The 14,652-nt window shown below is 29.2% G+C and overlaps 1 protein-coding gene across 1 annotated transcript in view; it reads left to right on the forward strand.

Annotated features, from left to right (window-relative positions):
- Positions 1-14,652, forward strand: part of LOC106470269 (CD9 antigen-like) — a 23,904-nt gene extending 9,252 nt beyond the window's left edge. Inside the window, exons 3-7 of the mRNA XM_013930813.2 lie at positions 2,099-2,173; positions 4,526-4,624; positions 5,113-5,328; positions 7,560-7,643; positions 11,671-14,652. Coding sequence (XP_013786267.1) covers positions 2,099-2,173; positions 4,526-4,624; positions 5,113-5,328; positions 7,560-7,643; positions 11,671-11,721 — 525 coding nt within the window. The 3' untranslated portion in view covers positions 11,722-14,652. The remainder of the gene's footprint in view (positions 1-2,098; positions 2,174-4,525; positions 4,625-5,112; positions 5,329-7,559; positions 7,644-11,670) is intronic.

Genomic DNA, 14,652 nt, shown 5'->3' on the forward strand with positions numbered 1-14,652 from the left:
ATGAAGATGATGATGACAAAAACCTTGTTGAAACGTTGTACATTTGCTGTTTTGTTAAACTTATATTAAAGTTTTTCTTCATTACCCATGCAAGTCGTCTCCAAGCATTATTAGCCCTGATAAAGTTGTAAGGGCAAAACATTGGCTGAAATAAAAGTTTTTATTATAATCTGGAGAGTAAAAGTTGTTTTTTCTTTAACTTTATTACCAAAATGACTAAATGCCACCACAGAGTCACTGTTATGTTTGTTTTTAAAATACATACTAATCCCTCATTGAGCTTCTATAGATGAAATAAACTGATAATAGTGAAAACAAGTTTTACTATCACCAGCAAGAGTAATAAAGTTTTTATGTAAAACCATGATTGCAATTACAAATAATTAAGTAACCAGTCAGCCCATTTATATACATTGTTTAAATAGGATAAACATAAAAATAATATTAAATAAAAATTTGAATCATCAAAATATTTAGCATTCACCTACCATACTTCCTAAACAGTAACTTTAACTCATTTGATTTGACAACAATTTTATTTGGTGAACATACTTAAAAAAAAAACTAAAAGAAGTCATGTTTACAAAGTTTGCAACTCAATAAAACCATAGTATATCTATTAAAAAGTAAAAACAACATAATTTTTGAACTAAGAACCATACCTCAACAAGATACTTTTATTAAGCCTTAAGTATTCTCTGGCCATGTGTATTTGTTTCATACTCCAGGTAAACTTCTTGTATCTGATAATGACAGAACCTTCTCCAAACATTGTATATCTGTTATGATGTTATATAATATAATCTCTGTAGCTACCAAACACACACATTTTCACAATTCACAACAAAAGAAACTATAAAAACTTGTATAGGTAATCTACTATTATGTGATAGTCTAAATCTTGCTTTATCCAGTCATATTTGAACTCTACAGTTGTTTTCAAAGCTGTGTTTCATTATTTTGATATAATAGCTGCTCATATCTAATCAATCAAATCATCCAGTTTTAATCATTATTCTAGATTTATAAAGAAAAAAGGTTTGCCAGAGCATTTCTAAAAACATAGAACACTTTCATATAGGTAAAGATTCTTAGAAAGATGAAAAATGCCTCGGGTGAATAAACCAAGTGTAAATAAAAACAAGGGCTGATTATTGTTAGCATTTGAAAAGATATTCCTCAAAATTTAATAACAACGAGTTAATAGACCACTAAACAATAGGGAAACTTTTGGAATGTTACCTTGATTCACTCAGCATAGAGTTCAAAACTTTCTTTAAATAGAAACAAATGGCATAAAAACAATTTATACTAAAAGTATAAAGAAAGATCAGATTGTCAAGTTTTTAAAGAATTTCTCCTCTCACGGTTTAATCTGTACACTGTACATGTATAGTAAGCAAGGTGTAGCATAGTAACGTGTAGAAGATGTATGTTGGCAATAATTTTGTGTGTAGAACGTGGTTTTTATTTAGTATTTAAAATGCAGATTAAATTATCTAATTAACTTTAGTTCTCTACAACGCAACACAGTGTAAGCAAAATGTTCTTGTTATTTCATATTTTTTCAGCTTCTTGCTACCAAATAGAGTAAATATTGTACAAGTTAAGGCTGTATACACTGAGTAAACCTTGTAATGTGCAACAAATGGGGAAAAAAATGTGCACATGTTTACACAGTATACATATATATATATATATATATATATATAATGACAAAAACCCTAAAACCTTAGTGCTTTTGAAAATGCTTGGGTTATTAGGGTTTTTATCATTTTATATTCAGACTTCTTGAGTCTACGTGTTTGTCTCACATCATGAATATACATATATATTTACAAACATGTAAAGATATAATGTAAAACATTTTTTTCTGAATAAGTATTTCTACTGTTGAAGTAGTTCCATGTTATATAACAAGTAATATTGTTAGTTGGTACCTATAAATTGCTGTATATGTTGTGTTTGTATTTTTATAACTTTCAATTAGTTGCTGTTATTGTATTTTGCAGAACTTTATTTTTGAGATTCTATGTAGTTTGTAAACTATTGGTGGTTCTGATAAAATTAACATGAACATTAAATTTTCTTTTCGTAGTTCTTCGTTTTCCTGCTAGTGATATTTTTAGCAGAGCTGACTGGTGGTATTTGGGGTTGGTTGCACAGGGATAAGGTAAGTTTGTAACAAAGCTGTGAAATTTGTCATACTACTTAATCCTTACTATGCTTGTGTTTCATAATTTTGAATAAACATCTTCAACTACAAACTAAAATCCTGTTGAAAATCATTTAGCTTTACCAACAACTGTTCTTCATTAAGTGGATAAAATCATTTTGCAGTTAGCAGCTAAACATCTCTGTTAGTCCACTCGTTGATGAAAAAATTAATTGTATTTTGTCAACACATTCATTCATTACATTTGATAAGAAGTACAGAAGACTAGTTAAGCAGGAATTATCTGTCCACAATTTGATTTCAGAAAATGAGATTGATTTGAAATTTTTTTTCTTACATCCCGTACATGAAATCAATAATGTAAAGTACAAATAGTACATTTTGGATATCAAAACTTGTGAGGCAGAAACTGCAACACTGAAGGAGCTTAACCTCAGTGCTACGGGTTTTCCTATAGTCATGGGTCAAAGGGAATGTCATCACGTTTGTACTTTCATTCAAAATTTTATTGAACTACTAGTTTATGAATGTATGTCAATAAGTTTGGTATCAAATTGTAGATTATAATTCAGATTTTAGTATTGCAACTTTTATAATGCTAGACAGATACAGCTGAAAGGTCAATAAAATATATGTAATAAATATAAATAGATGTATAACGTTATGAGATTTAAGCTATTTAGAATAAACATTTGTGGTTTCATGTTATAATTTGTAGTCATAATAGAACAAAAAAATGGTGGTTACGAGGTCAGTCAGTTCAATTAAACCTGCACAAAGATAAGATAGATAAAATACCAGATAAAATATAAAGTTTTTCAAAAAAAAAAAATGTTTCATATTTATCCGGATTGTATTAGGAGGTTATAGAGATTTTGCAAGTGAAATTTGACAATTTTCTGATGCATAAAGGTATTTTTAGTCATAAAATCAAAATTACTTTCCATGTGGGATAGTTAACATTTGAAAAGTAAAATTGCAGTGGCAAATCTTTAATTACAAAATTTGATATTTTGTGTATGGAAGCCTTGTTATTTTTAATAATAACCTGTTAAAATATGCATACTGTATTAAAAGTTATAATGTGGAAACTATAACAAGCACAAAATGGTTAGAAGTTCAGTCCCTGGGACTGAGCCTGTTGTGAAAAGGTTAAGGTTGAGTATTTTAGAGATTACAGTTGGCTATAAGCAAAGGGATTTCTCTGTTTATTTTGGAATAGCATGGTAGGGAACGGAAATGAAACTGAATATGCAATAAGTCTGAAACAAACAAATCTTTTTAATGGATACTATATACTTTACCTTTTGAAGAATATTTAAAGATTATTTATGAAATAGTATGAATAAATCATTATTGTTGTTAATTTGTAGCTGACTGAAAAGTAAGGTTAGATGTTTGATTTTTTATCTTGAAAAATAAATCGTGAAATCTAAACAAGAGAAGAAAACCTTGATGTATTACAGTGTTTTACATACTTATGTGGAGATGGAAACAAACTGTTAAGATAGGTACCTCATGATTTTATATATTGTTTTTGTTTCTCGATACCAACGGCATTTTAGTTTTAATTCTCCTTCTTAATAGTCCCCCAGTGAGACAGCAGTAAGTTTATGGACTTACAACACTAAAATCCTGGGTTCATTTCCTGCAGTGGACATGGCAGATAGCCTAATGTGGCTTTGCAACTGACCTTTAGTGTATTGGAATAGAAAAGTTAAATATTTAGAAGTATATGTATAAATTTATACTATATCAAACACCTGATTTTTCAATAAGTGGACAGTAAGCATGGAAATAGTTAGTGGCATATCAACATATATATATATATATATATATATATATACTTCATGCAGTAAGTTTTATGGTTTAGTGTTACTCACTTCAGTTATTTGCAATTATGAATAATGCTAAATTGTTAAATAAATAATGTATAACAACTATACATTAATTATTGTCATAAAAAAAACTTTAAAAAATGCCGTAACATTTCATAATGCTTTTTCTTTAGTTGGAATGCAAAAGACTCCTGAAGGAAATTGTGAAAGTAAATGCATCATATTAATTCTTGTGGTTTTCTGTGTATTACTGCTTTTTTGAGTATTTGTTTTATTTATACCTTTTTAAATGATGTTTTCTCTTTCACGTTAATAAACTCCTTTTACCATCACACACATGCATGGTAATTCTGATGTTACCTTTGATTATTTTTGGTAATGAATTTATTTAAGAGTTATGTAGTTTTAAATGTCAACCATATAAATGGAAAGCTTATTTTTAGGTCTTTAACTATTTGATGTTTTTCTTTTGTGAACATTATATAAGAAATGTGTGCATTTCTGTTTTTAGATAAATAAGATGATTGATACGTCCATTACGAGGATGATCAAGGAGGAGTATCCAGATGTTAACCTATCACTCAAATCTGTTGATGCACTTCAGCATGATGTAAGTGATGACTTCAGTAGAGCCCTCATGTTTTCTAGTTGTGAATTTATACCATAGATATATTGAAAGATTAAAAAAAAACTAGTTCTATTAATTCATTGTAAGGTACTGATTGTTCTTTATCATAAAAAAATGCAATGCAGAGGTAATTTGTTTAGATATAATATTCATTAGACATTTGTGTTCTAACTGGATTCATATAAAATCTGGAAATTCATATAAAATCTGTTACTCAAACTGGATGTAATATGTTGGCTTTGTTACCCATATCATCCTATTTTTTCTAGTATTTCAGAACATTATTATTTTGAGTGTATTTTTAATGTTGATTTATTTAAACTTTGGGAAATGTGTGTAAGTTTTGAAGGTGTTTTGTTTGAACAATGATGCTACTAAATTAAGTGAATTTAAAAATGATCTTAGCAGATGGTTTTATTTTTCATAAAATTCCATTCAAAAAGTTTAAAATTAGCTTGATGTTTTTTTAGCTTCATTGTTGTGGAGCCAAAGGACCAGATGACTGGGCTGAATCTGGATACAATAAAAAAAAAAGTGAAAAATCAAGCATATTATCTTTTATTTCACCTGATTCTCCAATGTACAAAGTTCCAAGTAGTTGCTGTTCAAATATTGAATCTGAAAATTGTGGAGAATTACAAGCAGTAATTGGGCTAAGCTCAGCTAACCCAAAAATCCATCAAAAGGTAAGAGCATATGTCTGATGCCTTTTTTTTTTTAAAGGCATTTTTCCAGGTATTTTTTTGTTTTTGAAGTAGGCATTACTACTGTTAATGAATTAGAGGTTTCAAAAAGCAAACTAATTAGTATTGTGTAATTAGCGATTCTTTGCAGTTACCACTCAAAATGCAAGTTCACAATTTCAATTAAGCATTTCAGTGATGATGTAGAATATGGTTACAAATTGTTTATGATTTTATTATCTTCATCCAATCTTCATTTTAGATAATCACAAAAAATAATAGAAAAGAAATGTTAAAAAATATTAAAGTTAAAATTATAACAAGCTCTGTAATTTTTTTCTATGTTAACATGTTAGCAGTTTTGAGTATTTTAATAGAATTCGTAATTTTGTTATCATTTAAGTAGAAAATTGTGTCCACTTAAATCACATCCATGCTTTACTTTAAAACAGGTGTGTTGACATAAGTCGGTTACATCTGAAACTGTAAGTTAATTAACATACAGTGAAAAATTATGTCATAAAAGTAATAAAAGAATTTTATTATTATTATATATCTCTTGCTGTTGAATTTTTCTCTTTATATCATCAATCAAACTGTTTACAATACATACACTGGAATCAAAAACAGAAAAAAAAAAGTTTGAACTAATGACGGATCAAATATTGTAAATTTTGTTTCATATCTGTGGTAATTTTTGTTTTTTGCATTAAAGTCATATTTTATTGTTTGCAATTAAACTGTTGAAATTAGATGTATAATAACCTCGTACATTTTACAATGGCTTAAACATTTTATGTGACACACATCAGTAGCAGAAGTATATCAAGAACAAGAGTAGGATACTCACAGTCATTAATGAACCTCATTGTTAGTGGGAGTATATTACATAGGTTTTTTTTTCAATGTAGAGATAAAGTTATTAAAATAAAAAAATATCTTTAAAGTATAATCTTAAAATATATTTTGCTGGAAAGCAGGACATTCTTTTTTCTTTTTTTTTTGGAGAAAGGGAGTTACTTTATATTTGAAAAAGGCAAGTAGGCAAAATTTCCCACTCCTCAGATTTCTTCCAGAACTATAACTGTACCTCTTAAAAAATGACCCTTTCATACATGGTACATTGAAGATGGTTTTAAAATATGCTTCTTGAGGTCAAAATTAGGTATGTGACAGTGAGTGGGCATGATCACGCATCTCAAAAATGAAGCCCCTGAGAAAGTTACTTTAAGTTACAGCTGTTTTAGATTGGAGAATGCCCCATTAGTGCAAAAACAAATGTATAAATTACAATTGAAAGCTTAATCTTATGCATTAAAGCAGGATTTTTACAGTAATTTATACAAACCGGTTTACAATTTACTGTGAAAAATAAACACCAGGTAATGTTATCCAAGTTTATTTGAGGTTTTCATGAATGTTGAAGAAAATTATCAAAATATTGGTTCTGGTTTATTGTGGAAAATAGACATCAGGTAATGTTGTACAATTTTATTTTAAGTTTTCATGAATGTTGAAGCAAATCATCAAAATGTTGATTATGGCAACATGTACTTTACATATGTTTCTAAGTAGCTGAAGGTTTTAATTTTGAAACTTTTTTTGTTGTCATAAGCTGATCAGTAAAATTTGTAATGTTATGTATTAAGCCTTTAATAAATCATATTTGGCATATTGCATACTGAACTGACTAGCTAACAGTTATTGTAAGTTTTGTTTGTTTTGTCCAGATAATAACACGGTTATACCTGATCACCCAAACACTAATTTGACATTCATGTTTTGCTCAATTAGTGCCAGATTATGTGATTGAACTTGTAAAAGTTAGTCAAAATGCAATCGTAAGTTAGATGTTATTCCCTCTTCATACAGAAAAATTGCTTTGGTGTTTCAATGAAATTTGATACTTCTTTTTAAATATTAAAGTATTATTATAGGGTTTTAAAACCACATATAGATAACATGGTTAATACAAGTACAGTAATTTTGTTTTTCCATACTGTAACAGTTAAATATGAATTGTATTATTTGACAGGTATACAATAGAAGTAAACACATGTACATCAGATACAGTATATCATCAACATATGTTTTTTGGCAATTATTTGTTGTCTCATTGATTACTTTTGTTACAAAATTAAGATTTGAAGTATCTTCAACTCAGTGCAACTAAATGGTTTTTGTTTCTTGAAGTAAGAACTCGTTTCATTATATGTACTTACTCGTATATTTAGGGCTGTGTTCAGGCACTACAGAAACAGCTGGAAGAACACCTGACCATAATCATTGGAGTTGGTATTGGTCTTGGAATCATTCAGGTTTGTATTGTTTTCTTGTTTATTCAAAATAGTTTAATTTTTCTTTTTTCTATTATTTTACAGTGCATAAAATATTGGCCTTCATTCTAGCTATATTAGTTTGTTTGAAAATGTAAAAAAACTCAATTACCCCAAGAATAATTTCATAACTTAAAGACTAATTACTTCAGAAGGATAAGGCCATAAACAAAATGAAAAGCTCTCTTTTTCATGTTGATTTTTAATCATAAAAAGTTGTCATTTTTTGCTTTTGTTTTTACAAAATAAATACAAAATGTCTATGACAGTGTTTACCTGTTTTGTGTTTTTTATACAAGTTTTCAACTTACTTTAATGATAAAACCTATTTTAATTTAGATTCACAGTTATATCCATGTATAATTAAGCTGTATACAAAAAATTGTAATACAGATCATATTATTAACAAGGACATGCAATAGTACTGATACAGAGCTTTTACTAAGGACTTTTTTCAACTGTAGAACATGAATGTGTATGAAATGAAAATAATGGAAATTAGGCCATAGTAGAACATGCACAAAAAAACAACATAAGATATTATTGGGAAAAGCAGGAATGTTGGATCAACCAAAAGGTATTAGAGCTAATATTATCTGTGAATCTTTGGAAATAATAAAGTTTAAAAAAGATCATGAATTGTCAAGTAGAGAAAAGATCCAGCAAATATCTGTGTAAGAGTGTGCTGGGACCTCCTCTGAGAATTATGCTGAAAGAGTAAACCTACATTCAGGTCACATGACCTAGCTAAGAAGGAATATATATATATGACATTTATGTCTTACAAGTTCACTCCCGATGATGATGTTGAAATGTCTAGAGTCAACATTTTGGAGGCCATAGATTGGACTAAATTAAAAATGTTTTAATTGTGTATCTGTTTTAATGTTGTTTATATTTATTATTTTAATTAGTCAATACATACTAATTTGCCCATCAAGACCTTGGAAAGGCCACTCAAGAAAAAAAGTGTTATGACAATATTGTAAAAGAACAGATGTACCAGTATGGGGATTGGGTTTGGCTGTGGTAAGTGCAAGCAGTATGGAATCAGCATGGATACACATGGACCAGTTTGTACCTCATATTCTAACATATTGATCCACTAATGTGAGTTACAGCAATGCAAGGTGCACAGAAGCGGGTGTATCACATCAATAAACTGCATTTGTACATCACAGACAAATGTCTCTTGCACTGTCTTGATCAGTTGAGGACAATTAGTCAGAGAAGGATGAGGGTGCTGGTTTAATTCAGCTCTTTCTCACTCACCCAACGAGTAAGAAAGAGCTGAAATTACCTTTCTGTACATGATAAGCCAGTTGAAAAAACATTGGAGTTAGAGGCAAAAGATAACTGTCAGTCACCAGTGTTGACCTCCCAACTAATATTAGTGGGACTATATGTTGATTTATATCAAAACCTAAGACAATTGGAGCTGTTTTATGTAATGCCTAGTACATAATCAGTTTGCACCAATGGAGATGATATCTAGGAATTCAAAGGCTGTTGAAAGAGCATTGCAACCCTTGCATTCTGAGCTATTGGATGATCATGTGGCTGAAAAATCAGTGATTGAAAAGACGTTGGGACCCTTGCTTTGCGAGCTACCAAGTGAATGTTCTGATGTAAAATGTCATCTGCATCTGACATTTTGAAAGAATTGCTCGCCTGATTTAGCTGAATGACAAGAACTATATGGAGTATGCTTTCTGTATTTTGTATTATTGGTTAAATGGGTTTCATCTTTATGTTAATGTGTTAACAGAGGTTTATTTATTTTTTTACTATTTTTTCTTTCTGTCTTTTTCATCACGTAATGTATTTTTCTACATTAAAGCGAAAGTTAAATTCTCAGCTTGAGGACAAGTCTGACAAAAAGGAATGGGAAAGTTTGATTTGTGGGCGTATTATGTTTTTTCTCCTATCTTGTTTTAATGTAGAATTTTTCAGTTTTTTTGTATATTTTGAATCAATACAGTTTTTGAATAAGTGATCCAGCAAACCACTGATTTTGTTCTAGTTGCCTTTGTTGCTTTGTTTTATATAGATAATACCTATTCTGCCTGTGGGTTATATTGCTGTAACACTGCGCATTGTGTATGAGCATACATGACAGCAAGGTCCTTCACTGGTAGAACAGATGATATCTAAAGGCTACAGATCCCCTGTGTTGATTGAGAATGACCGGTCATGTGGTTAGCACTAATTGCTGTGGCTAAAGCTGACATTAACTCTCTCACTACAGGCTCAGTCAGTTCATTTGAGTTTGTGACCCCAGATTGACCTATAAATTTTCCATACTATAACTTCTAATATTTTTGTTTATCTACAAGAAATTTTACAAGCTTTCAGTAAACATTACAAGTCTTTTATAGACAAAAAATCAGAATTTTTAATAAAATGTTTTTACTAAAACTTTCTCCATGAATATATGGAGTCAGAGTTTTGACTGCTCCAAGTGCAAAGTTATCTTCAGCATTATCTTCAGATTAAAATTACCTTTCATTATCTCAAAATCGTGAAATTTTATTTGTGTTTATATTCTATCTCTTATTTTCCTACCCTAACTCTCTACAAAGTCAATAAATTTCACAGACCTCGTTAAAATGGCACTTGTTCAATATATATATTTATTTATTTATAGAGATACACACACAGCTAAAAATGAGTATTAGAAGGAGTACAACTCTAAAATAATTTATTAAAAATGGGAACCAGCCCTAAAAAGACGACTCATTTCTGTGTTCTTATACCACTGTCTCCTGAAGATGGTGGCGTAAGAACACTGAAACATGTAGAGACTTTTTAGGGTTTGTCCTTGTTTTTAATTAATTATTTTGGTATTGTACCCCTTTTAATTGTATATATTAATTGCAGAAATCATATAACTTTGGAACCAAAAGTAACAATATTTCTCACCTAATTCATTTCCTAAAGATTAGAAAATTAAAAACAATGTAATTGTTAATAAGTAAAATAAACATACTTTAAGTTAATATTTATGGAGAACTAAAAAATGTTTCAACAAACAAAATTACTAATTTTATGAAGTTTGAGACATAACAAACAAAGGATTAGCAAACTATATAAAACAGCTGAAATTGCAGGAACATCAGTATTAAAAAAAAAGGGGGGACTGCATGCCTAATATTACTTGACATTGTTATAATTAAAGTTGTATAAGTAGGTACAATACTACATGAATCACACCAGTAACTAAGAGGAATAACACCATTTTAACTGTATTAAATGTAATATTAAATGTTTTGTGGAAGACTTACAAGAATATAGAATAAAACGGTAGTTAGTACACGAGTGGTTTGACAGGTTTTTTCTTTACAAGTATTTTTAACATTAATTAGTATGATAAGTCATCCATCCTATGTGTGGTAGATATAAATAAAATAAACGGTTTAAAATACTTCACAGAGGGACAGTCTGTGATAAGACTGACAGTTTTTAGTTCGTGTCCTCTTGCTGCCGTACCTTGGAATCATGGTGTGCTGTAAGAGTGACTGTCAGATCCCACTGCTTGATAAGATAACAGTTGTCCAAGAGTTGGTAGTGAGTGCTGTTGACTGTTCAAAATTAGTGATAACTAAGCACATGTGAAAATTTTAAAATGAACAGAAACTTGTGTATTGGCTCCCACATGCTTAATATCAAATATTCACCAGGCTACAAAACTATAGAAGAAAAAAAGGTATTTAAAGTACCAAATGATGTACAAAGTTGAAAACCTAGAGAGACTTTATGAGTCAAATGAAATGATCGTAAAACTGATATAAACTGGAAAAGAATGAGCTAGCCTGCACTGATAACAATATAAATTAAAACTATGTTGATGTTAATGTCAGATACATATGTGAATAAGGTAGGGCTTTTAATTTATATGTATCTACAACTATTTATAAGATAAATCGTGTACCTTAATATCCCTTTCGAGTTATATTAGTTTAAACAGACTACGTGGTGTGGCTCTAAATAAAGTTTTCTTTTCTTTCAGTTGCTTGGTCTAGTTTTCTCGATGGCCCTATGCTGTGCAATCCGGAATTAAGTTTGTGCACACCATATTACTCTGCTTTGTTGACGTTACGATTACGCCGGCCTACGTATTGTTTATGGACTAGTTGAACTAATAATTTTATATACTCACTTATTAACTGATCTTTTAAACTTGAAGAAATGCTCAAATTTGTATATATGTGTACTTAATACAAATATTTCTTTAATTACAAATTTTATGATAAGCATTACACACACACACCCCCGATGTAAAAGTCAATTTCCTATTGGATTGGACAAAATGTCCACACCAAGTGAGGTTTTTCCATTAACTTTTGTGCTTGAATGTTTCAAACAACCAACAAGCTTGATTATAAAGACAAAATATACCAACTCTGGCTAGTTGTACTCCCATTTGTTTTGTTATAAACTCTCTGGTTTCTGTTAATAGTGTTATTACCCATTTTGCTTAACACTGAATTTCAGCATTAAAATTTAGGGTTATTATAATATATCTTACCTCGTATAATGTTCTAATATTAAATTTTATAATGCAAGTAAAAGTTACACTACAATTTGATGTAATTTTAATAAAATGTTTTATATTGAAAGAAGAAGAACAGATCTTCAAAGTTGTTCTTTAATTTTATAGGTTTTTTTTTTTATCTTTAAGTTTGTATTTTGTATATCACTTCAAATTTTCAGGCAACATATATGATGTGCCATTTACATAGTTTTTAGTTCTGTATTATTGTTTCATGTAGGATTATTAGACTTAATTCAGGTAAGGAAATAATAATTTGCTCATTATGACTGACTGAAAAGGTTTTATTTTGTTTTTATAATTGTAATTTTTCAAATTCAAAAGGATTAAAAACAAAAGGGATTCTAAACCTTCCAGTATAGTAATAGCATTATTATAACCTCAGTTTCTGAAGCTGAAACAAATCATGTTATGTAGAACTGATAATGGGAAAAACTCCCACCTATGTGTTCAGCTTCCAATGTAAGGAAACAAACCCCATCATTGACATTGGGGCTCCTACTTAAAGGTCTAGTTGCCAGTTGTCTGTGTTAATACTAATGTCTTAAACACAGAAACATTACTTATAAATCCAATTTATAAGAAAAGTGACAAAAAAAAGAACAATTATGAGTTGTTTTTTATATACAAGTTTTGTGATATAAAACTATTGGTGCAACACTGTTGATACTAGAATATGTAAAATGCTTTATACATTTAAAACTATATATGTTTGTATTTCTTAGATTTTTGCCTTTAACTGATAAAGGTTATATTAGGGTTTTACTTAGTCAAACAGTCTTAGTCTCTTAAGGCATCACATTTTCAAACTTGGTTTTAAGTATTGTTCGTGCTTCTATCTGTGTACCAGTAGAATAAAAATTATACCCTGGTTCCTGTCATCCTAGTAAAATCAATCTGAAGTTGTTCTGTGAAATTATCTATCTAAACATCTTGATAAAAGTGCATTGTATGTTCACGTGAATATTCTGTTAATCTTAAATTTGTTGAGGAACATATAAATTTCTAATTTTTCAAAATGCAGCCTGGAGTATTTTGGATATATATATATGATTTGAGTAAATTACAGTTAACCCTAGAAGGAATTTTTTCCTTAACTTAGTGTTTTGATTTTATAATTTGTTAGGAGCAACCTTATACTTTTAAAGCTAATGAGTTTACCAACCAAAATAGAAGTTTGCTTCAGAAAAAGTTACTGTATAATTACTGTTCTAATTAATTACTCCTTCCTGGGTTAGATAATTTGATCGTGTTTTTTCCAGCACCACTTCACTACTGCTTGGAACATCTTTTGATAGGAATGTTGCATAATGATCCATATTTCTTTTATTTTTCATCTCGAGTCTAATGTTTTTGGTCAAAATATATTTTAACAACTTTGCATCTTATCAAGTCATGCACAAATAATATGTATGATAGAGGAAAATGTTAGTTTCTTGCCAACTTGTATTACTATATGATTTGCTTCCCTGATTTTTGTTGTAATTAATAGCTTTTGAGTTGTATAAATATGTATAATTTTAGTGTTTATATATAACATTGTGTGAATAAGGAAATATTTTTTTTTCTTTAAGAAAAGAACTCGTGTTACTGATATCTATATTACAAATGGTGCTTTTTTTATTATATCGAGCTTTCCGGGTGTGAGAGGGGATGTTAGTCAAAGATAGAATATCAATGAAATAGTAAAATAACCTATGCTATTTTGTTTTGGATTTTCAATTAACATTACTGAATTTCTTTGATGTGAGAAAATTTATCATTTTTTATTGTATGTTGATTTAGCTATGAAACAATTTTGAGCCAAAAGTTTTATCTTATAGAAATATAAAAAATATTCAGTATTTCTAAATATAAATTCCCAGAAGTACTTTGTTTTCACTAAAAGGTGAGAAGCATGATTCACAAACTGTTTGTATTTCTGTTACATACACATCTTAACTTTTGGTACAAAAATAGTATTACTTCCCATAACCCCCGTGAATGTACATTGAGATCATGTATGGTATGAATAAAAAATGGTTGTTAATTTTTTTATAACGTTTAACTGTAGGTGAGAAAGAAGAAATATAACTAGAGAGATGTAAAATGTTAAAACAGTAATTTTTTTTATTTAGAACTATTCTTATTTTTTTTAAATCATATATCTAGCCTAAAACACATTGTTCAAAAATGTATTAGGACTAGAAGGATGTTGATAGCAAATCAAGGAATGTTTTTGTTGTTGTTGTTGTTTATAATGGATACCCTTTTTTATGTTTTAGACTATGTAGGATTAGCATACTTATTTGTTTTGTAAACAATTTAATACATTTTTAGATGTAATAAATTTAGTTTAACAAACCTTATTGGCATATATTATACATGTAATAATCCATGTGTTTTTGTGCAGAATTTGAAATGTGTTTTTAGTTTGTCAAAATAAAGTTTTATGAATCA

This window comes from Limulus polyphemus, unplaced genomic scaffold (assembly GCF_000517525.1).
Source record: "Limulus polyphemus unplaced genomic scaffold, Limulus_polyphemus-2.1.2 Scaffold3913, whole genome shotgun sequence".
NCBI lineage: Eukaryota > Metazoa > Arthropoda > Merostomata > Xiphosura > Limulidae > Limulus > Limulus polyphemus.